The sequence below is a fragment of the Aspergillus puulaauensis genome, chromosome 2, assembly GCF_016861865.1.
Source record: "Aspergillus puulaauensis MK2 DNA, chromosome 2, nearly complete sequence".
Classification (NCBI taxonomy): domain Eukaryota; kingdom Fungi; phylum Ascomycota; class Eurotiomycetes; order Eurotiales; family Aspergillaceae; genus Aspergillus; species Aspergillus puulaauensis.
Genome location: NC_054858.1, coordinates 1,861,784 through 1,888,213, shown reverse-complemented (window position 1 = coordinate 1,888,213; position 26,430 = coordinate 1,861,784). Strand labels below are relative to the sequence as shown.

Here is a 26,430-nt window from a genome sequence, read left to right as displayed (position 1 = left end):
ATTCAGACAAGGCACCGGTGATTGGCAAAGCTCAGTACCATTATTCGCGACTATTATCAGCACGGCATCTTACAAGGTCCTCTCTATAGCTACGGCACAAACGGCACAAGCGGCACAAACCCTTATTCAAGCACCGTAGTACTACTGCCTCCGAGGTTTGTAAGTGATGCAAACTGGCTTACGGAGATCCTGAAGATCCTCTTATGCAATGGCGCATGTGTTGACAACTTGACCTGATTGTTGATAACTTGATAAGGTATAGTTCCATGTAGGGAGACCGTGCCACCACCACGGCAGTGCAGAGCGCAGACTGCAGAGTGCAACTGCAGCGTAGATCAAACTCGACTGCAGCAGCCGATCGGCCGGAGCCTTTCCTGTTCTCGCAAGATCGTCTGGGATAACCCAAGTTCATGATGCTGGCAGCTGGGTGGATGTGGGAGTGGGAGAGTGGCCCTGTGGGTCGTCGGCCGAAGTAGAAGAACCGCGCGATGGGTGGAGATCTTCAGGTTCTCATTCTCATTCTCGTTGGCGTTCGGGGTCTGCCTTGACTCTGAACTTGAATCAGGGCTGCCCGGTTGCAGTGCGGATACTAATTGTCAAATTGATAATTGCTCGCTTGTTTGTTCCTCTCCCCCTGATCGTCTTGACCACCTCCAGCCCTCCACTGTCCACTCTCTTAATGTCGACTACATCAACCGTACGCCGGGACCACCTTCCTCGACTCCGGTCGAATTGGTAAGCACTAACTTAACCGACATGGCTGGCCCTGCGCGTTTAACTTTGGCGGCGCAGCATGCGATCTGCTCGGTCTGTGCCGCAATTCCAGGATAGGCAAATGTTGTGAGCGTTTAGGGCAAGCTGGTTTTGAGCACGCGACGGGAGGGAAATTACCGAGCGGAGAACAACACGAATCGTGCTGGACAAGACTCAAACGGCAGCCTCTTTAAATAGTCTACTACGTATAGTCTATAGAGATATTAATGAGGGTCAGTCCTGTCAGTGCCTCAGTGGCGAGCGGGCGTCTGCCGTCTGCCGTCTGCCGTTCTGACGTCTGGCGACCCAGCGATGAATGACGAGCCATTGATGTTAGACAGAGAGTCCGAGACACGGCAGGACGTGGACTGCCCAAAGCTCAAACCAAACATCATTATTGAATCGGTTAGGGAGACTAAGCTGCCATCCGGCTGGGAACGGCTGCAGCCCCAAAAGTCCGGTCCGCTGTGGACTGGGGAACAAACTTCCACTACTGAGTGGACCTGGAGGCGGATTGACTCGACCATGCTGAGTCTGAGTCTGAGTCTGATTCTTCACTCTTCACTCTTCACCTTGTTGATCCTGCATGCTTCTTGGCTCTGCAGAGGCGGTTTGGGCCGGTCTTCAGAGGAATCAGACTGAAGGTTACATCTCATGTGAAGGAGGATGAGCGATGCTTTACATGGGCAAAAGACAGCCTAGATAAAGACTAACCGGAAGATATTCGCGAATTGTATCAGATCCACGGCCTTCTTTCTAGAAACTGAAACATCCAAGTTATGAAGTGCTCGGTGGACCCGTCACGGATACATAAAACCATGGAACCATAGATTGACATGGGACCAGGAACTTAGGAAGGCTCTTTCTTGTTGGCCATTTTTTCCGGATCTGGGGTTCCCCCTATCGAATAATATACAGTAGTGATAGCGATTGACGCCTTGGATATCCCGATCGAGCTCATTCTGGCCATGGCAACATCCAGCCTCTGCGGCTAAATGAATCAAACTTTCGGGGAAGTACTCGCTGGAGACTCATGGATGGAGACTCATCGGGCCTGTCTATCTCTGGATCTCTGGAACTGGACTGGGACTGGAATGGAACTGGAACTGGGGCACTGTTGCTTAAAATCAATAGGGCTCCCCGGATCCAAACTTCTCTCCTGAAACATTGAAACACTCTTCGCAGCAACAGGCCTCGATCAATGGGGCATTGAGATCGTTTGTCTGGACGTGGGGACGTCCTGATATCAGCAACAGCAACAACAGCAACAACAGCAACAATCAAATACTAAACAACAATCCGATTAACAACTCGCAAGATGGCCTCAATGGATGAAATGCCATCGCTGGCGCCGCCACCCGGGGAGAAGTCCAACTTTGTCAATCCAACGTACGATGGCGACAGGTTTGTGGTGGTGAATGTTGTGTTCCTGTTCATCGCGCTGGTGTCGATGGGGATTCGACTATGGACTCGAACGTTTATTGCGAGTGGGTTCCGCTGGGACGACTGTAAGTATTTGTCTGGCTGCTGTGGAAGTGCTATACTGACTCTGCAGATTTAATGATTATTTCGTTTGTGCGTTCCTCCTTGGGAATCAAGGCTTTATGGGCTTGGATGCTAACCAGACAGATGTGTTCATGCGTGCTGAGCGGGATTATTCTCGAGAGTAAGTAGACAGGCCATTGCAATGTTCACTGTTAAAACACTGCTGACGATATAGTGCTGAACTGGGGACTCGCCGTGCATATGTGGAATGTCCCTGTCAGCCATCTCTCACCACACTTCCTCAAGGTACGACGAATCGAACGCTCTATTCGCATCTATACGCAAGTCTAACAAGCCAGCTTAACGTCATCGCCGCGATAATGTACTGCATCGGCACGGGCTTCCTCAAAGTGTCGGTGCTGCTGTTCTACATGCGCATCTTCCCCAGCCGCAACTTCCACCTGGCCGTGTGGACGCTCGTCTTCATTGCAGCCTCGTACAACGTCGCCAGCGTGCTCGCCAACGTCTTCTCGTGCACCCCGGTTGCGAAGTCGTGGGACATGACTATCACCGAAGGCTACTGCATGAACCGGCCGGTGTTCTACTTTGCGAATGCGGGATTGGGTATCTTTACTGATTTCGCGACTGTCTTGGTTCCTGTGTATGTATTCTCAGCTATACTATGAGCCCTGCTGATTGATTAGACCCTGGCTGCGACGACTGCAGATGCCGCTGAGACAGAAGATTGCCGTGGGCTTGGTGCTAGCCACTGGATGCTTGTGAGTACTCGTCTTTATTATACGAAGTTATACGTTATACTGACTTGACAGTGTCGGCGTCGTGAGCTGCATCCGTCTGTCTAGTCTCTACACCCTCCAGCACACCGAAGACCTAACCTGTATGCTCCCTCCCATCTCTCCGGTCCCAATCGATACGACGAAGCTAACAAATACGTATAGGGGCCACCACCAACGCCCTAATGTGGTGCGTGATCGAGCTCAACCTAGGCATCACCGGCGGCTGCGTGACAGCCATGCGCCCCTTCGTGCGCCGCTACTTCCCCCGTCTCCTCGGACTCTCGTCAAGCAGAAGCAACAATGCATACGCGTATCCGTCGCAGTCGCGCGGCAACTCGCACCCGCTGGGCTCCATGCCGCGCTCTGGGAAGCCGGCGTTCTCGAACACCGGGACCCAGTTCTCCACGACGTTCAAGTCGGGGAATTCGAGCGAGGAGCATATTCTGCCGTCGCGCTCGCTGGGGAAGGAGGTGGATGGGATTATGCGGACGGTGGAGATTGACGTGAAGCAATCGGGCGGCGCGAGTGGGAGTGCGAGTAATGTCTAGGACCTAGCAAGCTAGCAGGGAGTACGAGAGGCTGGGTCGGATAATGTCGGGTAATGGCGATCATGTTCTTTAGCGATGTTTTCATATCTGTTATGTTATGCCCATAATATTCACAATAGTAACTAATAATTGAGTCATTATGCCCCTGACTCCTGAACCCGTGCACAAGATCGCGATCACGACTCAGTTCCTCCGTAATTTCTGCATGAATCTGCAAGCAGCTTAAATCCTGAGCCCGGGGATCCCCCTGGAAAAGGAATGAATCAGAGGCCGATCCACCGCGCTACGCTGTTAGTCGGTCGCTAGTCATGAAGCATTGCAGGATGACAAAAACATTCTGATTGCGATCCACCGCTGCACCCACTCTGCCCGTTGAACTGCGAGCTCAACCATTCTGCCCGGCAACTCGGGATGAACTGCTGCCGGGCTGTTCTCCTTGTCGTTGCTATCGCCATGCGGTGTTGACTTTATTTCTCCCGGTCCCCCGCAGTCGGTCACCACCACCAGGATCACGATCACCACCAGGATCACGATCACCACCAGGATCAGATCAGGATCGGATCAGGATCACTACGAAGGGTCACCTCACGATACCATGCGCCTCATTAACGCCCTCGGGCTGAGCCTCCTCTCTCTCGCCAGCGGCTCATCCGCAGACTCCAAGGGCTGCGACGCGCTGAAGAGCTGCCTCGGCGACTCGGTCTTCTTCCCCTCCGACAAGGTCTACAGCCATGAGTCGCAAAACTTCTGGTCCAACACGGAGATCCTGTCCCCGGCGTGCGTGTTTCGTCCAGACTCGGCGCAGCAGCTCGGCGAGGGCATTAAGCTGTTGACGGAGAGGCAGGCGAACTTTGCTGTGCGCGGTGGTGGCCATATGGGCATCAAGGTAGCCAGCCTCCTATACCTATACCTATAGTTACTACTTACAGTCTTGGATGGGACTGACGTTGACAGGGTGCGAACAATATCGACGATGGCGTGCTGATTGTCATGTCGGCGCTGAATACGCTGGAGTTGTCGGAGGACGAGTCCATCCTGCATCTTGGGCCGTCGTACCGGTGCGTCTTTTCTCTTCTGTTTGATATGGTTAATATGTTAACATGTTAACGTGAGTAGGTGGAGCGATGTATACTCGTTCCTGGAACCGCACGGACTTGGTGTCGCTGGTGGTCGTCTCGGTCCTGTCGGTGTGCCTGGCCTGCTCCTTGCTGGTGGCGTCAACTTCTACGGTAACCAGGTTGGCTGGGGATGCGACACCGTCGTCAGCTATGAGGTTGTCCTGGCCGATGGGTCCGTCGTCGAGGTCGACAAGGACAGCTATCCTGATCTGTTCTGGGCGCTGAAGGGCGGCAGCAGCAACTTTGGCTTGGTGACTCGGTTCAGCCTGCAGACCGTCAAGTCGCCGCTGGTGTGGGCTGGTTCGTACACGGTTTCCGAGGAGTACATTGACCAGTTCTTGAAGGTATGTCAGTGCCATATTGTTGTTGAATGTAGCTGACTGAGTAGGCTGTGGCCACGTTCTCTGCGGACATCTCCGATCCCAAGACGCATATTGTGCCTGCTCTCGCTCCCTCGCCTGGCTCAGCAACTCTGGCCTCTGTCATCCTCTTCCACGACAGCGACAGCGTTGCGTTCCCCGAGGCCTTCAAGCCCTTCACCGACATCCCCGTCTACGCCAGCACGCTGGGCTTCAAGACCCTGGCCCAGTTCGCCGACGAGCTCGGCCAGATGGTCATCGACGGCATCAAGTACGCAAGTCCTCATCTCTCCAGCGAGCCTAGCTAACTGAACTGAACAGTGACGTCTTCGTCGCCGGCACGGTCACCGGCACAACCTTCGACGAGCTGCACCGCGGCGTCAGCATCATCAACAGCACCTTCTTCGACCGCCTTCCAGCCCTATACGACCAGGTCCCCGCCGACAACATCAAGGCCATCCAGCTCGACTGGCAGCCCATCGGCAAGCTGTGGCTGGACGCCTCCGCCAAGGCCGGCGGCAACGCGCTGGGCCTGGACCCGGCCAAGGTGTATCTCGCGTACGCTGAGGTTGTCGAGTGGACAGGTGCCGAGTACGACGAGGTTGTCATGCAGTGGGTCGAGGAAACCACGTATGCGATTAACAATGCGACCCTGAAGGAGGGCCTGTATGACCCGTTCAACTACATGGGCGATGCGGCGGGCTTCCAGGCCATCTTCCCTGGTTATGGCGCTGCGAATCACCAGCGTCTGGTCGATGTTGCGCAGAAGTATGACCCGAATGCGGTCTTTCAGAACCTGATGCCTGGCGGGTTTAAAGTGTATTCGCCATAATTATAGCTAGATTTAAGGATATCCAATTTAATTACTTATTTTATGACACGTTGGATAGAAGTGTAAGCGCCGAGCCCAACCTGAAACCGAAACCGAAACCGCCACCAAATGCCCCGATCGCAGGAAAAGGACCGCCAGACCCTGACCATTCATTCATTCCCAATCCTGTTCCTGATCCAGATTCCGATCGGGCATCAGGGTCCAGTGTCATTGGCCAGTGTCATTGGCCCAACGGTCGCGCTTGACGCCGCACTGGCCCTGCTCATTAAACCGTCAGATCTGTCAATGCCACCGGACCAGACACTTCATTACCTGTCCAGCCTGCCAGCCTGCCAGCCTGCCAGGTTACACTGCGAATGCAGCCACTGTCGGAGAATACGCCTGGTTCTTTGTCTGTTGCTGTTTGTTTGCCCTGGCCTGACACCTGAAACGACAATGCAGGGCTCCAGATCGATCGGGGGATTCTGAAACTTGGAATTCGTATTCGTTCAATCCTATTCGACTGATTGTGGCTGCATTGTTTAATTGTACTCCATTGTGGCCGTTGTCTGCAGGTTCATTTTAGTTCTGATCCATTCTGACTCGAGTCAGGGCTGGCGGCTATGCTATAGCATATAACTCGTTGTCTCCCGAGTCTGTTCTTCACTCTTTCTCCAGTATTTTTCCAGTCATTCCTTCATTACATTCTTACACTCCTTTGATAGGTTTGTTTTTTCTTTCTTTTTTCCAACATGCTCTTCTCCCTCCTCGCCCTCGCCCCCCTCGTGGCCGGCCACACCCTCATGACAACCCTCTATGTCGACGGCGAGAACCAGGGAGACGGCGTCTGCATCCGCCAGAACGATGACCCTGAGAAGGCAACATTCCCAATTAGCCCACTGGCCAACGATGCCATGGCCTGCGGTATTTCCCCCCCCCCCCTCCTTAATCTCTAATACTGGTTAGTAAATATAAAGGATGATGTTAATAAAGCGGAACAGGCTACAACGGCGAAACCGCCAACAAACGAACCTGCCCCATCTCCCAAAACTCCACGCTCACCTTCAAATTCCGCGAATGGCCCGACGGCAGCCAAGGGGGCTCCATTGACGAAGGCCATAAGGGGCCCTGCGCCGTCTACATGAAGCCCGTAGTCGACGCCACAGCCTCTAACAACGCCGCACAGGGAGACGGCTGGTTCAAGATCTACGAGAACACGTACGACGAAGACGGCGACAGCAAGTGGTGCACGGAGAAACTCATCGCCAATAACGGGTTCCTGTCTGTGAATGTACCCCAGGGGCTCAAGGGTGGTGATTATCTCGTCCGCACGGAATTGTTGGCTCTGCATGCTGCGCAGGAGGACCCGCCCGACCCGCAGTTCTATGTTGGTTGTGCGCAGGTGTTCCTGGATGGGTCTGAAGATGGCACTGTGCCTGAGGGGGTAACGATTAATAAGGATACGTATGATTTGGGGATCAAGGGGTTGACGTATAACCTGTATTCGACGCCGCTGGAGCTGCCGTATCCGCGCTTTGGGCCGGCGGTTTATAAACCGGATGCGAAGGCTGCTTCAGCTGCTAAGGCTGGTTCGGGGGGGAACGCGGTGCAGAAGAAGGGGCTTGAGCCGGAGGGGTGTATTCTTGTTCGTGATGACTGGTGTGGGTTTGAGGTGCCGAGTTATAGTGATGAGGAGGGATGCTGGGCGGTTTGTCCCCTTCCCTGCTTGGTGTAGTGTGTGTGTGTGTGTGTGCTAATGATGTGTCAGTCCTCCAAGAATTGCTGGAACCAGACAGACGTGTGCTACGAGACGGCGCCGCCAACGGGCAGCAAGAACTGCAAGATCTGGGAGAATAAGTGCAACAATATCGATGACCAGTGCAATGCTGGCAACTTCAACGGGCCGCCGAACAAGGGCAAGGACCTGACGCCGAAGCTGGAGGGCATTGATGGCTCGACTGCTGAGTATTCTGGCAGTATCAGCAGCAGTCAGTTTGAGGGTTCCAGCGACGATTCAAGCAGTGACTCGACTACTACCACCAAAACTACAGCTACAGCTACAGCTACAGCTACAGCAGATGCTGATGCCGATGCTGGCCGAGAGTCCAAGGGAAAAGGCCACTGCAAGGCCAAACGTGCCCACTAGATAACAGTATCAGCTATAAATACTAGAATCAAATGTACTTCTACCACACCAGTATCTAAAGCAACCGCTTATTGACAGCCAAAAGCAAGACATAAAGACTCTCCAGCCGTGGAATCCCCACACCAGCCCCCCTCCCCTTCCTCACCGGCGTCCCAAGAATAACCTCAATCTCCATCTTCCTGCCAGCCTCGCGATCCGCCTGCATACTCGTCCTCAACACCCCCGTCCTCGTCAACTCCCTCGCCCTCGCCAACAACTCCTCCTCCAGCCCGTGCTTCAACAAAACCCCACAACTCGCCGCAACGGCAATAACCTCGCGCATCAGCTCCTTCGTATACCCCTCCGCCTCGGGCGAGGAGTCCAGCCAGCCGGATACGTCCTGGTCTGTTAACGTGGTGATGGCGTTCCAGGCGACGTTCCACACGACTTTTTCCCACCGCGCGGCTTGGATGGTTGGTATTGTGCGGAATGGCGTTTTGCCTTGCTTAAGGAGCGACGTGAATCCCTCTAGTCGTGTCTCTTCTAGATCAGTAGGGAGAGATGGATTCGGGAAGAGACCCAGCTCGGTGTTCTCGGCGTCTGTGTGCTGCACTATCCCTGGGCTGGACTGCGATGCGCCGACCCAGACCTGCATATCAAAACGTTAACCAGAGTTTGTTTGAAAAAACAAAAAAAAACGAAGAATGGGACGTACAACGCCCGATATAATAGTAACGCCCGGGAATCTCTCTCGAAAAGGATCCTCGTTCCCGACGCCGTTCTGCAGCACCACGATGGTCGTCTTCGCGTCCACCACCGGGTCGAGCGGGATTATGGCGCCGTGCGGGTCAACCGCTTTATGTGTGCACACGATGTAGTCGAAGTGCTGGCCTGCTGTTTCTGAGGGCGAGCGGATTACTTATTTCATTAGCTCTGCATTTCTCCTGCCTCAGAGTTGAATGGTGGGTGAGTGTACCCTGGTCCGGATGGAAGCGGTGCTGGCCGTGGATTTTGCTGTCGATGAATATGCCCTAAAGACATTATTAAATGAAGTCCATGCAGTAGAGAGTTGGCATACATCTTTAACGACGGCGTCGTGGTTTGAGCGCGCGACGACAGTTAACCGGACGCGGTCGCTGCGGTGGAGGATGAAGGCGTAGAAGGAGCCAATCCTGGACGGTTAGATAAGTTTATACATAATATGGAGATACTTACGCTCCAAGTCCGTAGAGGAGGACGTTGACCTTGTCCGCCATTGTGGGATGGGATATATTCTGTGTTGAGATGGAATGCAGAAGCTGACAGTGCGGGGATCGGAGCAGCCCCGATATATTAACGAGTTAACTATATTATTAATATGCCATTAATAAAGGAGTATACTACATAAGACCCGAAATAAACATATATATACTTTCACCGCATATTCGACGGCACAACCTTCTTAAAGTCACTCAACCGCTTATTCTCAGGACCCTCGTCCGTCTCAACAATCACCTCCCTGGTCTGCCAGATCCCCTGCCGACTATTCCCGCTATCATTGCTCCCAGTCTCGGCATCGAACTGCGTCTCGTTATTCTGCGTCTCCTCGAGCGCGAGCTCCGTCGCCGAGATGAGACGCTTCGGCCGCGGTTTCGACGATAGCTTGAATCCAGACCCGCCGGACCGGCCGGTCGAGGAGTTGTTTGAGGAGCCTTTGGAGCCGAATGCCTGCCGGAAGAAGGGGCGTAGGGTTGGGATGCATGCGGCGACGATGACGACGTTTTGTTCGATTAGGCCCCAGACTACGAGGGGGGTGACGTTGTATACTGACTTCATTAGTAAAGTATAAATGGGTTAAGGTAGGGTGGACGTACGAGGATCCTCTTTATTGGTAAACAAGGGCAGATATGTCGCCTTGACGATTGTCACAATAGCCGAAAGCAGCGTCAGGCTCATCATAACGCAGACCCCGATCTTCGTGGACCGGGGCATCTGCAGCTTCCAGAAGACAGACACCGGGATGATCGCTAGGATGATGTCCGTCAGGGTCGTGTACGCGCTGACAAAGTATGAAAAGTCGTAGAAGATCGACTCGGGCCAGCAGTCGCCTTGGATGGTGTGGTCCCACAGTGCAGCGGTGGGCTTGCACTGCAGAAAGACAAGGAAGACGGAAATCATGGCGAAGACGACCTGCAGGATGGACATGCCGAGGAGGAGGCGTGAGCGCAGTGGGTTTGGGTCGAGGAGGTTGTTGATGAGGATTGCGATGGAGATGTTGGGGAAGCTGAAGGAGCCTGCTGAAGTTAATACGTATAGATTGTGTAAATACGTGGACGACGAACCGATGTTAAAGGCTGCATAGGTTAGCTTGTATACTTGTATATAAGTAGGAAGACGTACGGTATCCCAGAATCTGCCATTTGGCAGTGAGGCTGACTCGCTCCATTCCATGCTCTGCCATAACAGCAGCCGTATGCCGGCCCAGACCAAGAGTCACAGCGTACGAGACCAGCGCGGCAGCAATAATGCTCAAGGCCTAATCTGTCAGTACCAATACCAACCATAACTGTAAGACATACCGTCGAGAAGAAGATAAAGAAGTCATCCCACCCAAGCCTCCTCACCATATGGCGGGCAGTCACCTTCAAGCCCACCGTCGCGATGGCGATCCCAGTAAAGACCCAGCCCACGACATTGACCTCGACAGCCCGGCTCTCGCTAAAGTCGACATCAGTTTTTAAGCCTGCCATGGTGTTTGCCGTGGACAGGGAACACCTGTGGATGCCAGCCCGGGGTAAGGCTGTAGATATACCAAGCAGTAGCACCAACCCCAGGATCGTGGACGCAAAAAAGTACGAACCGCCATGGCATTTTATTTCGATCAGACGAGCCCTCCTTGCAGCGCAGACTAAGTCATATTTCTTTTTCAGATCCAGTTGTCGCCCCAATCGGTTTTTCCCGCCCGTTTGTCCCGGCTCGAGCCTGCATAAATCTCAAGCTAACCAGACACAGGCAACAGCCAACAGCCAACAGAGTGAACAGACAGTGGGTGAGTGGGGGAGTGAAACACCGGGTCGGAATCAATGAGCCAAAGAATCAAAGATCTGACAGGAAAGGCAGTGCAACCACAAGGGCACTGTGCAGACAAGCTAAACTCAAACCAGGAATTGTCTGGCTATCATTTGAGCTCGCCCGACCTGTCACAGATTAGTTCTACCGCGTTCTCCAGCTGTCTCCATAGTGGCGGCCCATAATTAAGCTCTTCCGGGCTCCGCTGGGGTATCAGGACTGGGAATGGACACGAGAGGCCTTCTTTTCGCGGCTGGCTCGGTCAGTGGCCTCTGACTCGGGGAGGAGAGTCAGTACTCATTATACCAGTGGCACTGTTTGATCCTCCTTGATCCTTGATCTTCACACATTTAGTCTTATCAAGGTTAAATCGCGAGTCGGTGTCTGGGAGCAAGCCATACTGTATCCCTACTTTGACTACTCACACCCAGTAAAGTCTATCAACTGCCTGATGTTACATCTGCTGTCTATCATGCCATGTCACAGTGATATGTATACGATATTCATCCTTGACGCAGGTAGAGAGTTTGACCTTGCTTTGCCAGTAACCCTGATGACAATCATATCTACAACGGTCGCAGATGGACCATATTGTTGGGCGGAGTATCGTCGTGTTTCACGGAATCCTTCAAATCCTTCCTCTCATCTTATTTGGAGGAAATTAGGGCTCATCCGCACAACCAACTGAATATTGAGAATGATATAGCCTCCCTACAGACAAAACCAATACAACCATACTCTAGTATACACTATACAGTAGATCAAGCCAGCTCAGCCTCAATCAAACTCTCCGCAACCCCAGGATACGTATAAACCCTGACAACACGCAGCCCAGCCAGTCCCAGAATCTCCCTCCACTCCTTTTCCGTCCTCTCGCGCACCGCAAAATGCGCCAGCATCATCAAATCCATATTTGTCGCCGCCAGCGTCGGCCGCTCCTCACTGACTACAATCTCATTCAGCAGCACACGCGAGTATCCCTTCTGCAGCGCGGGGACCAGATTCTGCAGGATCTTTACCCCGTCTTCGTCGCTCCAGTCGTGCAGGATCGAGTGGAGACTGTAGGCCCGCGCGCCGCGGACGGGCTGCGGGGTGAAGAAGTCGTGGGCTTGTGCTTCGAAGGGAAGCGAGGTGGAGTCTGTGGATTCGAGAACGCCTGCGATCACGGGCTCGCGGTCTTGTAGGATTACTCGGCCTGGGTGGGTTGGGTGTTGGGATGTGAAGGAGGAGACGTCATGGCCGCGTCCGCCGCCGACATCTACAAGGAGTACATCTGAAGATGTAGAGTCGAAGCCCTCGATTAGGCGTTCGGCGACGGGGTAGAAGCCCGGGTCGTACCAGTTTGCTTTTCCGGCGCGGTAGGCGCTCATGAAGGAGTCGAAGTGTTGTAGGTTGGGCGGGTTTGCGACGAGCCATTCGAAGAAGGGGAGGGGGGTGTTGTGGGCTTGTTGGAAGGGGCCGTCGAGGGATCCAAGCACGGGGGACTTGTAGGCGCGCTGCTGGAAGTGGGTTGGGAAGTTGTTGAAGGAGGGTCTGGCGGTGTCGTAGCAGAAGCTGATGCTGTGCTGGTAGTTCTCTTCGGCGAGGCCGTTGGAGAGTCTGGTTGCGTGGAAGGCGCCGTCTTTGAAGGAGAGGAGGTTCATGGCGACGAGGTGCCGGGCGAGACGCTCGAGGAGGACGACATCGATGCTCGTCTTGGAGGAGAGTGCGGCGCTGGTGATGCCTGCGTCGCCGGCTTCCTTGATATGTTGGAAGAGCTGCGTGTCGACGGCCATGCGGATGATGGCGGACTGCGCGGGCTGCAGAAGTCTGTTAATACTGCCTATACCAGTGAAATGCAGGTACATACCTCTGCCCAGAAGGTGCGCTGCAGGAACTCGGAGGGAATCTCGAGCTGCGTCACCAGTGCACGCCCGAGGTCAATCAGGGCTTCTCTCGAGCCGGCTTCATTGCCCTCAAAGGACTTTCCGGCGGCAGCAAGGCCTTCGAGGATAGTAGATACGGGGGAGGACATCGTACTCAGCAAAGGTATGAACAGGGTATTGATCGAAGAGCAACAATACTGAGATTGAATAACTCTTAAGGCAGAGAGAACCCCTCCAGCGGCGGATCCGGCTTCATTGAGTTCGATGGCTGCATGCCCCTCGCAGCACTAGCACAGCGATAGCAGCAGTTGCCAGTGACGAAAGAGTAAAGGCTTTGATTGTGAGAACGTGGCGATCAGTTCTTCTCTGGAGTCAGCAAGATGAGGGAGAGGCATCGGGTTGAGCTGCCAACGATGACTGCATATTCACTCCACTTTCACGCAATACGAGCGTCTCAGCGTCCCAGGATCAAACTAGTCTGCTTAGTCTCTTCCACTGGTCTTTTCTTCAGCTAGCGATCTGTGGTTCATTGCCCGATCAAGCCAGTCTGCCTGAGTCGTTCGTGGCCCGTTCACCTTCTGCCTTCATGACTCGCCGTTGCGGACTCTCGTTCGGAACGGAAAGTCGGGCGATATGATGATATTGACTTGCTCATCATAGCTCACGGATTGGCAGTGACTAGTCTTCCAGTATAACTCTGCGACTCATTGAGCCACCCAAAACACCGGGTACGAATCTCGACTATCCTGGGCTGCAGTGCCAACTCCCATTCGAGTCATACTCCATGCGTTCGTCCCCTGAATCCAGCATCGAGATGTGAGATTTGAGATTTGAGATTCCATCCCGACGGTGCAGGACGGCGTCAGTCCAAGTGGGCCATCGGAAGGCGACTCCCGCCAGTGGAGAGTCTCCTGCTGGTCTCGTATTGAAAATTGATTGTCATTTGCTGTTATCCTCCAGTGTGACTGTCACTGTCAGACGGGCCGGCGGGTGCTTCCTGTTTCCAAGAATTTGTCAATCAACCGTCGACATGACATGACATTCCATATCATGCATGGATGCTCGGTGTATAACCACAACAGCATCCACAACAATCAACACAAATATTTTGTATTTTTGAAGAAATGTACGTGCACATTGTGCAGACTAGCGGGGAGGCAGTGCAATCACGCCTGCTGCCCTAAATCTGCCGAAATCTGGCCCCAAACACCGTCTGTGGAGACTCTCCAAGGCGTCTGTGCCTGTGCTCGCTCGGAGGGAGTCCGAAGCCCGATCGTAATTTGTGATAGTAGAGAATCTTCACAATCTGCATTGTGCCGTCCCAAATCCAAGGTGTCGGTGACAACGGAGTCATAGTGCAAGATATTCTGCATCTGCATCGCCAATGTTATGCGCCAATGTAATAGCCACCTCGCCCCGATCGCCATACGAATATGATACATCCATCTTCGACCGATTACTCCGCGCGATAATCCGCCATTAGCTGTCAAGCATTGCTGAGTCGGGGTGGCGTTTCTGTTTTTCATAATATGGCTCTACACTTACAGTCTATAGGGTAAGTTCGGACTGGCTCTGCACGTCATCAATGATTTGCATGAGAGCATCTGTCATTTCATGACGAGTTGAAACCCAAAGTTAGGATGTTTAATCGGGGGTTTATCCAGTGCTAATACTAATGACTCTCGCAGAGTTTGTGCCATCGAATTCAACCCTTGCGCCGTCCGGAGATCTATGAAGACCCGATATATCAGAAACTCTACCAAGCGAAGGGTTGCATCGCCACTATACCTAATGATCCAACAAATGGGAAAGACAACCCCTTAACTTAGATTGACGCCAACTACCATCTCGTAGTACGTACACACCGGTCTCCTGCCAGGCCGACTATGATGAGAGAGGACACCCACGTCCAAGGGAAGGACGGGAAAGTTCACATTCCTATAATCAAATCTAGCTCTGATCAACTGGCATTCTTGTCAAGTATGACGGGCCAGCTAAAGGCCGTTCCATGATGGGTAACTTACACTTGCAGTAGAGAAAAGAAAAAAAAAATATCTCTGTCTATAGTACAATATCCCGAAAGTTTCTAGAGACCAGAACAATCCCCATACTCATGCCCTAACGAGGACCTGGTCGAAACAGCATTTTCAAGTCATATGCAGTATTTTCAGAACTCAAGAATTTCTTCCAAGCTTGTTCTCCCAAAGTGCCTGCTGAAAGTGGCGTCAGTTCCTCCGTGCCCATCATCGCTCCCTTCTTTATCAATGCAGCCGCGACTTTGGCAACAGACTGGCTTGCTTCGGAGTTCTGACGCGACTTTGAGACAAACGCATCAAATACATAGGCAAGGGCTCTTTTCCCTTCCAGCCCTTTTGCATTCACATTTGCTCCGTGCTTGACAAGCAACTTCACGATATCCCACTGCTGAAACGCGGCGGCGGAAACCAAGATCGGATTGCCACTCAAACATAACGAATTGCTGTCTGCGCCCTTTTCAAGGAGATATTTAAATTTATCCCAGGTCTTGTAGGTAGCAGCATATGAAAGAACGGTGGCCTGAGGGCCTAGTATGTTTTGCGCCACAGCGTCAACTTTACCTCCGGATTCAGCCAGGAAGGTAACGATCTCCCAATTATTAAGAACGGCAGACCTAAGAAGAGCCGTATGCTTTTGGCTGTCCCTAGCATTCAAGTCTGCTCCTTTTTCTGTAAGTTTCTTTATCGTGGACAAGGATTCAGAAGACGCAGCGACACAAATTGCTGGTTGACCATCTATTGATCTCCCATCTGGGTCGGAACCTCTTTCAACCAATGTCTCAACGATGGGCCACGCTCTGTGGAATACGGCAAGCGAGAAACATAGCCTTATCTCCAGTATGTGTATGTGTGTGTCTATTGCAGGTATAGCCCTAAGGAGTTGCTTCGCCTTCTCCCAGTCTCTTCGTTCGGCGGCGTCAAGAAGGTCCCGAGCCGTGATAGTTGCAGTAGCTGGGTTCTCTGCAGTATATCAGTGTCAGACACTCTCGTATTCACTTCATGGGCCTTTATGCAAGGTGCTCTTACCTTCGGCATTGGTGCATTGATTCGTGTTCGTCACTTGGTTGATAGTTTGGGTTTGCTGGTATCCCGAGGCGATTTTCTCAAGCTCCGCTGTGATCTCGTGTTCGTATTCGTCGTATACCTTTGCAGAGATTCCCACGCGCTGAAGACTGTGTCGAATCTCGGTCCAGAGCTCGCGGCCGTTTGTAGAGAGAGAGTCTAGCGTACACACCGAAAGTTGCGATTCACCTTTCTTTTTGGAGGCATCCCTCGAAACAAGCCAGGCTACCTGCCTTTCAAGTTTCTTCACGTTGGTACTAGTTGACGCACAGTGACTAAGTTAGCAGGAATCGAAATTAATATCCTCTTGCCTGCTATATCTGCATGGGAAAGGAGGCCAGCTTGGTGAAACCAACCGGTTATAGAGAGTCTCAACACCCACGAGGTTGATACTGTGGGCTTCGATGGCCCTGTTCCACCTTTCGATTTTCTCAAACGAAAAAGTGAATCTTTGGCGCAGTTTTGGAGAGTCTGTCCCAAGGCTCTCATGGTCGTATAGAAACTCCTTCAACTCTTCTAGCGTCTTACCGCACCTCTTGAACACCGAGCGAACAAAACGACTCTGGCCTTTGTTGAAACGAGGAGAGCCGAGGAGTTCGAACATGGAATCAAGCTGCCAGTAAAATGACTGGTAAAGAGACACGAGCTCTTCGAAATTCTCGGGAGCTTGCTTGAGAGTGCGAGCATACAGCACGGCATCCAAGACTAGTTTACAATCACTGAGGCTAAACCCAAGGCTCATTTTTGAGGTATAAGTCGGCGGCAATAAGGCGTCATTATGATACTCACGATCTAGGTAGAAGGAAAACGAATCTCAAGTGGTTTATATCTGCCATGAATGTGGCCCTGAGTGTCTTCGGGCCAGATCGAGGGGCGTATGAAGCGGGGTTTGACGAGGCTGATTGATGGACAGCAAAGAGATGCATATCTGGGAGCAGGGAGATTGGTCATTTTGCTGCTCAGCCATGATTTGTGTTGACAAGCCTACTGCATAATTGAGTGTGCCTCGGGCACCTCCACTAGACACACGAGGCTCATCTAGCTCACTCCTACAACCCTACTGTAATTACCATTTTCGATTTGTGAGTTATTATATACTCGAATGGTTAGCCAGTATCCAGAACTGCCAACCAGTCAAAGAACAAGAAATTGAATTTAGAAGGATTAAAGGAGATTTGTGAATTGCGGAATATGCAAGGTAATCATAACTGAATCCCGCCTCTCGCATACATGAGGCGCGATATAGAATTGCAAAGGTCAACCACCAGAACAAGAACCATGGTTCAAAGCTGAATTTTTTTTTTTTTTAAAAAAAAGACTCGACTTAGGTTTCCAACACACTCGGCCTCAGGATACTGCACATGGAAGTATCAGTGACACTCTCTCCATGTTTCTCAAGGTAGTCGCTCATCCGATCACACCAGTGTAGCTGGATATACTCCCACAACGGGATCCCCAACGCCTCATACTCGCGTTGCAATTCCACCACTAGGTTCTCGAGTTCTTCTATCATGTGTCTCTCTTCATCGTGGATTTCCACGGCATCCTCTTCGTCGAACGGATTCAAGGCCCGGACCAACGAGTCAATCTCTATATGGTAGCAGGTATGGGTGAGCTCGAGGTCAGTAAAAGTCAAGAGCCGAATAATGTCATCAGCAGTTCGAGGTTCTATTCGCATCTTAGTCAAGAAAGCCTCATAGACTGTACCTAGCGACTTTCGGACTGTTGTGTTGGTCTTGGTTTTATACAATGGGGAAAAGGCAATATTCGTGGCAAGGCAAAGGGCCATCGATAGGAGAGAGCCCTTCGGTACAGAGCAGAAACAAGGAGTTTCATTTGTTCTTTCGGATCCCAGGATTTGCTCTAAGAAAGATCTTTGGGACGTAAGAAGAGAGCATATTTTAGCAAGCTTGGTATCCCAATCCTCGGCGGGTGGATCCCCATGTAAGGGACTTCCCGCCGAAAATCGCAGCATCACGGCCACGATGTTAAGGATAACGAAATTGCGGGCTGGTAGTTTATTACTTTCACAGATGACGTTGAGACTCGCACCCTTGTTGATTAGCCACCGCGTCCTCTCGATAGTAATCCGCAGGCTGTCGAATGAAGAATAATAGTGCCTGGGTTGCATCAAGGGGGTATATCCACGACTATCAGGCGCGTCCACATCTCGGAAACCAGCCTGGAACAACCGCTCCATCTGGTCCGGCTGCAGATTTCTTTCACAAAATACAGGCTGTTCATTATAGTGTTTGAACCATGGGTCGATGGGGATCCCACGAGATTCCAGTTCAAGAACAATGCACTGCGCCTTTCGGTCAGGAAGTTGGCCATTTTGTAGCTCAAGCTTTAGTTGGACATGTGGTGGTAACTCCGTTCTAGCAAGCATCAAAAGGTGCTCTCCTTTGGAAATCCGGTCTTGGATCAGGATATCCTCCACTTGCTCCGACCTGGACAGAGCTATGAGTCGGCTATCAGCCACAGCTCCAATGTCCACAAGGGCCTGCGCGACTTCAGTGAGGTCGTTTGTTACTGCCCTCAAAAGCAGATTATTTTTCTCAGATGTTGATATCTCCCCACCAGCCTCATGGAGAATGCGGATTCCGTTTGTCCAGTAAAGGCAGAGATTATATAACCCAAATAGCTTCTGTTCGTCGCTCCTCATGAGCGCCAAATGATGCTTCAGCATGTTCTCTGAATGTGATAGAACAGCTTCAGTGACATCGGATACGAAAAATGCTTGCAACTGTCAGAATAAACAGGGTCTAGGCAGGCAATAAACGAAATACCTTCTCTATTGTTGGACCAGATACGCTCCACTGTCTTTATACCATTCCAGATTTGTAAACTGGAGTCCGTCAACACAGCACCAAGCGTTAAGAAACGTGAGGCATATATTTTCCTATCATCCGGAAAATCAATTATTACATTTATTGCAAGGTCACCGCCTGTGCCTGTTTCGTTTATGGGACAACCGGCTTCGGCAAGGTACTTTATTAGATTCCACACGGGCTTTTCTAAATAGTAGAAAGAGTAGCAAAAGGCTGTGACCTACAACATTTAGTTTGGCGATATCCACACTGATATGTGCTAGGGAACATACATGCAGCAATGTGTCGCCATTTTTAGTCCTATCAAATGGAGTTGCACGGCCTTGATCAAAGAGCCGTTGTAACTCTTGTACAACCCAGTTAAAATGACTCGCAATCTCTTGAGCCGTCCGGCTCCGTTTCGGTAATCTCCGCACAAGCTTAAATGCAGGGGAACCATACGGGACAATCGCGTGGAAGTTGAGAGTTGGGGTAATTGAGAGCCCATTCGCTCTCTTTGAGATGGACATCACTGCCTCGATTGAGAATCCAAACCAGGAGCTGGTGAAGGTAAAGGACTTCGACTGTGTTTTTGTGTGCGTGGAATGCTTATGTCGTGGGCACTTCCGACGGATTTCCATATCATGACCGAAAGGCGTCACTTTGTTTGAACACACGCACGGTATACTAGACTCTTGTCTTTCACTCATTCCGTGTGTCTCTCTAGCAAGCAAAACTTGCTGCTGTTGAGATGTTGTTGACGAGTTTCGAATTGCCAATTCCTGGTATAGTCAGACCATGGTTCAACAGTCAACACTTGATCCAGTACCTGGGCATACCATCCTGCCCATGTCCAACCCCAGCTGGCCAGTTCGCACCAGTACCAAGCTTTCCACTCGCTCTATCAGTTCTGTTTGTTTGCTAAGGGCCGATGCATGCTGAATTTGTAGGCTAAACTCATGATATCAGTCTTAAACCCTAACTCGTAGAAAATTAGACACATACGTAAGCAATGCTGTATGTAAATTCATCTGCAACCCCTGTAGTATCTCAACTGTACTAAGAAGAGAATCCTTTTTCAAAGGATATGCAGCCTTCTTAGCAGTGCTGCGCAGCTTGTCGCTCAAGCCATTGCTCGACGTCGCAATAGACAGCCGCGCAACTCGTTCGTTGATTTTCGTAATCCAGGTTTCATTTTGCAGGACTTTTTCTCGTATATCGCTGGCAATTTTGGGATGAACCCCGTCGGTTTCTTTCAAAAGAGTATCAATCTGTTGGAGGGTTGATAAAAGACCACCAGCCTTCAACGCTATCGAATCGATCTGGTCATCGGCGCCGCGAATGTCATCGCAGTACTTGACGATCAGCTTGCAGCTTTCGATACCGAGCGAAAGGATTCCGGCTACACTCCCGGCGATAGATAAAGGGTCAGCCATATTGGCTGTAGTGCCTGAGAGGCGAGGGTGTGGTTGAGGGGATGATGACGGCGGGGTTTGACATATAAAGACTGGAAGACGCAAGGCTGAGGATCAGTTTGCACAGCCTCGTCGTATTCTGGTTATCAAATCATCGTGTGTATGATGCCCTCGGACTCAGCCTTGCAGAGTCGAGGCCAGATTATTGGGCAGGAAGGACTCAGCCAGTGAGAAGACTGCATCTATACAGGGATCCCATCACTTAGGTGTCGGTAGTTCGTCCAGGTGGTAGTTCAGAGCCTAGTATATACAAAATGCGGTCAATACTCTGCCGGCCGTCTGGGATTCCCCATCGTACGACCTCTTGCATTAGTGCTGCTTGACGACCCGCATTTCAGTCTTATGTCTCGGCTCCCGAGGAGCCTGGCTGGCTGATTGATAAAGGCCGATATGCCGCTGATATCTCATTTTTCCTTTATCTCTTACCATATATCTTCTGCAATGGACATCCCCGTACTCGATTTCTCTAATTTCGCGAATGGCAGCCAGACCCAGCAGGATGACTTCTGCAGGCGTCTCTATGCCTCGCTGTCCTCTTTAGGGTTCGTCAAGATCAGGAACCACAGCATCCCAGATGATGTCCTTGACCAGGTCTTTGACTGGGTTAGTCACAGCCATACATGATAATAACAAGGACTACACTAAAAGACGCAGAGCAAACGCTTCTTCGGCATGCCTCTCGAAGACAAATTGCAAGCTGCCCACCCCATAAAGCCAAACCCCCATCGAGGCTGGAGCTGCGTCGGACAAGAGAAGCTCTCCGTCATCAGACAGGGAAAAGCCGTATTCGATCTCAAGGTACCTCTTAATTCAATAAAGAAGTGCTACCACTAACCCATCCAGGAATCCTTCGACCAAGGCCCCGCCAGCGACACGCTCTACCCAAACATCTTCCCCCCAGACACCATCCTCCCCGGCTTCCGCCCCTTCATGGAATCCTTCTACACGCACTGCCAAACCCTACACCTCAATCTCCTCTCAGCAATCGCCCTCTCCCTCTCTCTCGAACCCACATTCTTCATCCCCCGCTGCGGCACAAACAGCTCCGAACTCCGCCTAAACCACTACCCAGCAACCAAAGCGTCCCTGCTCGAAACCGGCGAGAGCATGCGCATCTCCTCGCACACCGACTTCGGGACAATCACCCTGCTCTTCCAGGATGCGGTCGGGGGGTTGGAGGTTGAGTCGCAGGAGCGGGATGGCGTGTATATCCCCGTCCTGCCGTCCGAGGCCGAGGCCGGCCGGGGGCGAGATATGATCGTCAATGTCGGCGACTGTCTGCAGCGGTGGACGAATGATCGGCTGCGTTCGGCGAATCACCGGGTGACGCTGCCGGTTGGGATGAAGGTGGAGGATTCGTCTTCTACTACTACTAATACTACTACTTCTACAGGTGTGGTTGAGGTGCCGGACCGCTACTCGATTGCGTACTTTGGGAAGCCGGACCGCGAGGCCCTGGTTGCTGCGATACCGGAGTTGGTGGGGGAGGGCGAGCTGCTGCGGTATGAGGGTGCGATGACGGCGTGGGAGTATAACCAGTCCAGACTGCTGCAGACTTACTAGGTGGAGAGGCCAATTAAGGGGAGTTCCGTGGCTACTGTGTTGGTGCAGATGCAGGATTGGCAGCTCGAACTGGCGGTCAAGATATGAGATAATCAGATAACAACGGTTGTGGGGACTGTTGGGTCCAGAATGCGTCTTAATAATACTATCCAAGTTTTACTATTTGAAACATTTCTATTATATACAGGGGTCATGTCACGTAGTTCGCGAGTCCTGCTCACGAATCTCATTTGTTTCACGCGCTGGTGCGTCTGGAGGTGCTGCGGAATAGTCGGGAGGGGGTGTATCCGGAAAGGTCGTCTCCGGAGGCGTCGTCTCTATCGGTGTGCCTTGATTCTCGACAACACTGAGCTCGATCTCGTCTGGTGGCTTTCCGCCTGCGGACGTCGAGTCCGGCGCCGCCTCTCCCGCCGTGATTGTCTTTGTAGCAGCCACCGGTGGCTCCTCGTCGACAGCGTACCTCCACACATTGTCGTCGCGCAGAAACATGCGAAATCCATACCGCTTTTTCAGTCGCTCTAGATGCGTCTGTCTCTGGTTGTTAGTCCAGCCATAAGTACCGTCAAAGTCGTGAATCATTTGGCTGTTGGCAATCCACGGGATCACTGACCCGATGGAGCGCGGGATCCGAGGCCCCTTGAACCTACCCCGACGAGTGCCGAAAACAATCAACACGATCACGGTGTCAAGCCCAATCACGGTCATCGCAATGATAAGTGATGACACTGACGGCTCCATGCGCCATGCACTCCATATAACGGTGGCGTTTTGGGCTGGGATGGGTTCGTCGAGCGGCAGAAGATAGGTATCCCGCCATAGCGAAAAGTATGTACCGTACACCCATTGATATACAGTTTGCGAAAGGTTCGTCAGATGGGCCGCATCAATATGCGTAATGGGTGCCACATCCCGCTTGTAGAGAAGAGCCACGAGAAAGCCAGCCCAATCGTAAGACGAAATATAGCCGGAATCTGAATCTGATTGCTGCCCGTAGAAGCTTTGTGGAATAGCAGCAAATACTTTATTGAACTGGCCAAGACTGATTGTGGCATTGTCGTACATCCGTCCGGAGGTTATGGCAGTGTCGGGAACCGGAAAATGATCCATTATTTGGCCTTTTGAATCAAATGTGATTGAGTAGTTTTTCAGCATAATGTCCGGTTCACATTGCAAAGCGACCGTGTTCTCAGGGGTGACCCCCGACGCCGCGGTATAATTCCACCGTCCCACGATCAACATCGTAGACGTTTGGCAGATGTCGTTTTCATCCGTGGCAATCGGAGAGTAGAAGTTGATTGACAGGGAATATCTATCGTTTTGGTCACGGGGCGGTGTCATTTTCACCCGGCACTCCTGCTCTGGCTGCTTCGACGGATGGTAGGTCCAGTGCGGGCCATCATCAAGATCGGTTATATTTCCAGGAATGGACAAAGACCAACAGTCGAGATGAGCTCCGACTCCCAACGTCGTTGCGCTGTAGGACGAGTCCTGGTCACCATCGTAGATCATAATAGGCGCAAATGAGTGGTTTGTGCTTGTCCACGGAAGCAACGGGACCCCACTGGTAATGCTGGTTTGGATCAGATCATACTCAGTGAAGTCCGCCGCAAAGTCGTCTTGGCAAAACACGGAGTGACTGTAGTTTGCATACAGGGCGTCCGTCCCAGTTTCTGACTCGGTCATCTGCTGCGTGAACAGCCCACCAGCAACCGTGGTCAGTATTGTGTTGGAGATGCAAGCAATTGAGATCAAGACCAGTAGGACATGGCGGTTCTTAGCGGCTTTTGGTAAAACAGTCCACGGGTTTTGACAGGAGTAATTCATGGTCAATGAACTGCTCACGGTGGCCATGCCATGCTGGAGATGAACCCATGGCTCGAGAATGCTCAAGTTCCGATGAATGGACGTGCAGAGCGCGCCAACCGCTGAAGCAACGACGGACGGGAGGAAGGAAAGAACGACTTGAAGAAAACTCGAACTCGACTGGTTCAGGTGTTGAAAACCACCGTCCTTGGCGAGGGAGGATGCGGCCAGGCTCATCAGGACAATCACCGCGGCAAGGAGCAGGAATTCAAGGACGAAGATCGGAATGATCAGGAAATGGGGTCTCGGGTCCGCCCGAACTCGCATTTGATCATCTAACTGCACGGGATTGCCATCGACGGTCACAATCTCAAGACGACTCCCAAGTGGACCGTGGTACCATCTCAGCCGGCAGTCGCCCAAAAGACGACGAATTTGGCGTGTCGAGTACTGATGGAAACCGGATTGCGGGTTGGCCAGAACATTACCCATACCAAATACGTCGGTCAGCATACTGCACATCGCTCCAATTGAACCCGGGTCACTCTGGAGAATATTCGGTCGCTTGTGGTAGTAACGTAGCATGATGAGGGTGAGAGCGACGCCGATTCCGAGGATGGCCTCGGCGCAGCGCGCAACAACTGAGACTACCGCAAGAGCAACCTGCCCGGTGGAACGAAGCGCGGGCGTGGTGGAAGGTGCAACGTCAGGGTTGAACAGGCGGGTCATCATAAGAATAAAGGTTTGCTTCACTCCCCTCGTAACTTTGGCCGTGAATTCATCCAAGTTCATGGCCTCGGATGTATCCAGAACGATGACAGGGTCGAGATCTCCGACGTACTGGCTGATGACGGGTAACTCGGTTACCATGCGATCACCGGTAGTTTCGTTGGTTTCGAAGAAGAGAGTATCGCTAGTATACATGGCTCGATGGCCTAGGAATCCTTGGAACGCGTCGATATTAAATTCCTCCTGGGTGAGTTCCCTTTTGGTTTCATTGAACAGCTTGGCGCTGGTTATTGAACTGTTGGCGTGCATCGTGATCTCCGCTTCGCCCTGGTAGTATTCAATGTTGCAAGCGAACATGGTGGCGGACGATGTGAGGCGATCTCTTGCAGCGGCGATAGTGTCGGAACCAAAAGAGGAGGCATTGATGGTCAAAACAACACCGTAAAGGTCAATAGAATCACATCCATCCGGGGTGAACGTTTTCTCTGCATCTGTGAACGGATTCTGGGACCAGGTCGGTTCCCAATATCTGGTCTGAAGATAATCGGTCTTTTCGAAGACGACATTATCATAAGAAAAATCCAAGGTGCACTCCTCACCCAAACCGGTAATGTGCACGTTATCGACATCCCAGTATAGCCAGGGCCCAACCTCGTCCGATTGGTTCATGAAAACTGGAAAATTGGCTTCTTCGAACAGGTCCTGGCAGTCGAGCTGGGTCCAATAGATGGTCTGGTTGAGCGTCCATACAGTGCTTTCTCGGCGGTCATCCGAAGGAATCTGGACCGGTGCAACCGAAAACTCCCCGGAACGAGACTGTTGGAGGTCCGCGGCGTCCGTAAAATACGCGTCGAAGTTGCTGCTTTCGGTATCTTCCTGCACGGAAAACCAGCGTGCCTGGGCGGACAGATCCACGAACTGGGACCAGGTCTTCATTGATTCCTCCGTGATCGTAGTCACTTCTCGCAATTCTAGAAGAGAACTCTCCAATGCAGGGTGGAATATGCGAATGAGAAGCGTAACCAGCGAGACCGACAATACCAACCAATGACGACGTTTGGCGGAGGTGATTGGCGTGATGAAACTCTGGCCGAAATTGTAATTGATGAACATGACTGTCGCAGGGCACCCATCCGGCCGAGACATTTGAAAATAGGGCTCCAGGCGCAGCACATCAAAGTCAATGAACGACCACAGCGTAGCAAGAACGAGGGCGATGATAACGGGGACATAGTTGTAGGCAAACGATTCGAAATGGGACAGGTCATTGGTATCCGAAAAGAAGCGAAGCCCGCCGGTCCGTTCACTATATTGTCGCAAAGCTTCGAGCACTACTAGCAAACATAGCATAATACAAGCGATGAAGGAGAGGTAGGTGGGGCGTAGGGGGATTGGACGCCATCCCGTCGGATGGGTCGGTCGGGCATTCTGAGGAGAGCCACGGGCAGCCCAGTATCGGTCTAGGAAGAGGAAAGCAGTCAGTTTCTGTCTGGACCGGAGGCAGGCATATGCTGTACCTTTAATGTGCAAATAGACGTTATACAAATTGTGTCGCCGGGCTCCAGACATGGTCTGGTCGCATGCTCCGCTGGACGAAGGATAACGGGGACCCTCCCCCAGGACTCACGCCGGTGTTGAATTCAGGAACGACGGTATCATTGTAATATTCGGCGAAAGGGTAAGGTCAAATCCCGCATGACAAATTTCAGACGCGGTTCGGGATGATGAGGCGCACCAGGCGATGAAGAGGGGTCGGATGGGGATGAGGTTTGATGGTGAGAATCTGGAGATGGTGACAGCCAACGGTGTCAGACAGTCAGACGCTCGAGTCTTTCAGGGATCGTGGCGGTGTCCGCGTGGAAAGCCTCAGGCCAGGCGCGCCAGGGACTGCCGCTGCATTCCACCGGTTCCCGAGGCGGGGCGCCAAGGTAAGATTCGCTTGTTTGGGTATGGCCTTCCCCACAGTTTGATGTTAATTGGCGAGCCCAGCCGGCAGCTCCCCCTCCCGAGCCAATAAGTGGCTAGATGACGCAGCCTTTAATA

The 26,430-nt window shown here is 52.0% G+C and overlaps 10 protein-coding genes across 10 annotated transcripts; 4 read left to right on the top strand and 6 right to left on the bottom strand.

Moving 5' to 3' along the window:
- Positions 1-2,071: 2,071 nt before the first annotated feature.
- Positions 2,072-3,583, top strand: APUU_20783A (uncharacterized protein; the record flags this gene model as incomplete). Its single annotated transcript, XM_041699462.1, has 8 exons — positions 2,072-2,261; positions 2,309-2,328; positions 2,383-2,419; positions 2,474-2,544; positions 2,598-2,899; positions 2,943-3,017; positions 3,069-3,136; positions 3,198-3,583. 8 exons carry the CDS (start codon positions 2,072-2,074, stop codon positions 3,581-3,583), a joined length of 1,149 nt encoding a protein of 382 aa, XP_041552545.1.
- A 595-nt stretch (positions 3,584-4,178) lies between these two features.
- On the top strand, positions 4,179-5,892 carry APUU_20782A (FAD-binding oxidoreductase; the record flags this gene model as incomplete). Its single annotated transcript, XM_041699461.1, has 5 exons — positions 4,179-4,469; positions 4,538-4,641; positions 4,700-5,045; positions 5,090-5,331; positions 5,382-5,892. The coding sequence occupies 5 exons, from the start codon at positions 4,179-4,181 to the stop codon at positions 5,890-5,892; spliced, it is 1,494 nt and encodes a 497-aa protein (XP_041552544.1).
- A 731-nt stretch (positions 5,893-6,623) lies between these two features.
- APUU_20781A (lytic polysaccharide monooxygenase auxiliary activity family 9 protein) lies at positions 6,624-8,017 on the top strand (the record flags this gene model as incomplete). Its single annotated transcript, XM_041699460.1, has 3 exons — positions 6,624-6,795; positions 6,873-7,579; positions 7,640-8,017. The coding sequence occupies 3 exons, from the start codon at positions 6,624-6,626 to the stop codon at positions 8,015-8,017; spliced, it is 1,257 nt and encodes a 418-aa protein (XP_041552543.1).
- A 55-nt stretch (positions 8,018-8,072) lies between these two features.
- On the bottom strand, positions 8,073-9,252 carry APUU_20780S (ketopantoate reductase family protein; the record flags this gene model as incomplete). Its single annotated transcript, XM_041699459.1, has 5 exons — positions 8,073-8,645; positions 8,712-8,914; positions 8,973-9,027; positions 9,075-9,168; positions 9,212-9,252. The coding sequence occupies 5 exons, from the start codon at positions 9,250-9,252 to the stop codon at positions 8,073-8,075; spliced, it is 966 nt and encodes a 321-aa protein (XP_041552542.1).
- A 157-nt stretch (positions 9,253-9,409) lies between these two features.
- On the bottom strand, positions 9,410-10,725 carry APUU_20779S (uncharacterized protein; the record flags this gene model as incomplete). The annotated part of the gene is made up of 5 exons (XM_041699458.1): positions 9,410-9,801; positions 9,850-10,269; positions 10,318-10,329; positions 10,376-10,511; positions 10,555-10,725. The coding sequence occupies 5 exons, from the start codon at positions 10,723-10,725 to the stop codon at positions 9,410-9,412; spliced, it is 1,131 nt and encodes a 376-aa protein (XP_041552541.1).
- A 1,080-nt stretch (positions 10,726-11,805) lies between these two features.
- On the bottom strand, positions 11,806-13,058 carry APUU_20778S (uncharacterized protein; the record flags this gene model as incomplete). The annotated part of the gene is made up of 2 exons (XM_041699457.1): positions 11,806-12,843; positions 12,894-13,058. The coding sequence occupies 2 exons, from the start codon at positions 13,056-13,058 to the stop codon at positions 11,806-11,808; spliced, it is 1,203 nt and encodes a 400-aa protein (XP_041552540.1).
- A 1,969-nt stretch (positions 13,059-15,027) lies between these two features.
- Positions 15,028-16,749, bottom strand: APUU_20777S (ankyrin repeat domain-containing protein; the record flags this gene model as incomplete). The annotated part of the gene is made up of 3 exons (XM_041699456.1): positions 15,028-15,905; positions 15,972-16,264; positions 16,364-16,749. The coding sequence occupies 3 exons, from the start codon at positions 16,747-16,749 to the stop codon at positions 15,028-15,030; spliced, it is 1,557 nt and encodes a 518-aa protein (XP_041552539.1).
- A 582-nt stretch (positions 16,750-17,331) lies between these two features.
- On the bottom strand, positions 17,332-20,253 carry APUU_20776S (uncharacterized protein; the record flags this gene model as incomplete). The annotated part of the gene is made up of 5 exons (XM_041699455.1): positions 17,332-18,746; positions 18,797-19,058; positions 19,111-19,599; positions 19,657-19,768; positions 19,823-20,253. The coding sequence occupies 5 exons, from the start codon at positions 20,251-20,253 to the stop codon at positions 17,332-17,334; spliced, it is 2,709 nt and encodes a 902-aa protein (XP_041552538.1).
- A 429-nt stretch (positions 20,254-20,682) lies between these two features.
- Positions 20,683-21,855, top strand: APUU_20775A (isopenicillin N synthase family dioxygenase; the record flags this gene model as incomplete). Its single annotated transcript, XM_041699454.1, has 3 exons — positions 20,683-20,895; positions 20,947-21,090; positions 21,136-21,855. 3 exons carry the CDS (start codon positions 20,683-20,685, stop codon positions 21,853-21,855), a joined length of 1,077 nt encoding a protein of 358 aa, XP_041552537.1.
- A 195-nt stretch (positions 21,856-22,050) lies between these two features.
- On the bottom strand, positions 22,051-25,956 carry APUU_20774S (DUF3433 domain-containing protein; the record flags this gene model as incomplete). Its single annotated transcript, XM_041699453.1, has 2 exons — positions 22,051-25,847; positions 25,905-25,956. The coding sequence occupies 2 exons, from the start codon at positions 25,954-25,956 to the stop codon at positions 22,051-22,053; spliced, it is 3,849 nt and encodes a 1,282-aa protein (XP_041552536.1).
- Positions 25,957-26,430: the final 474 nt, after the last annotated feature.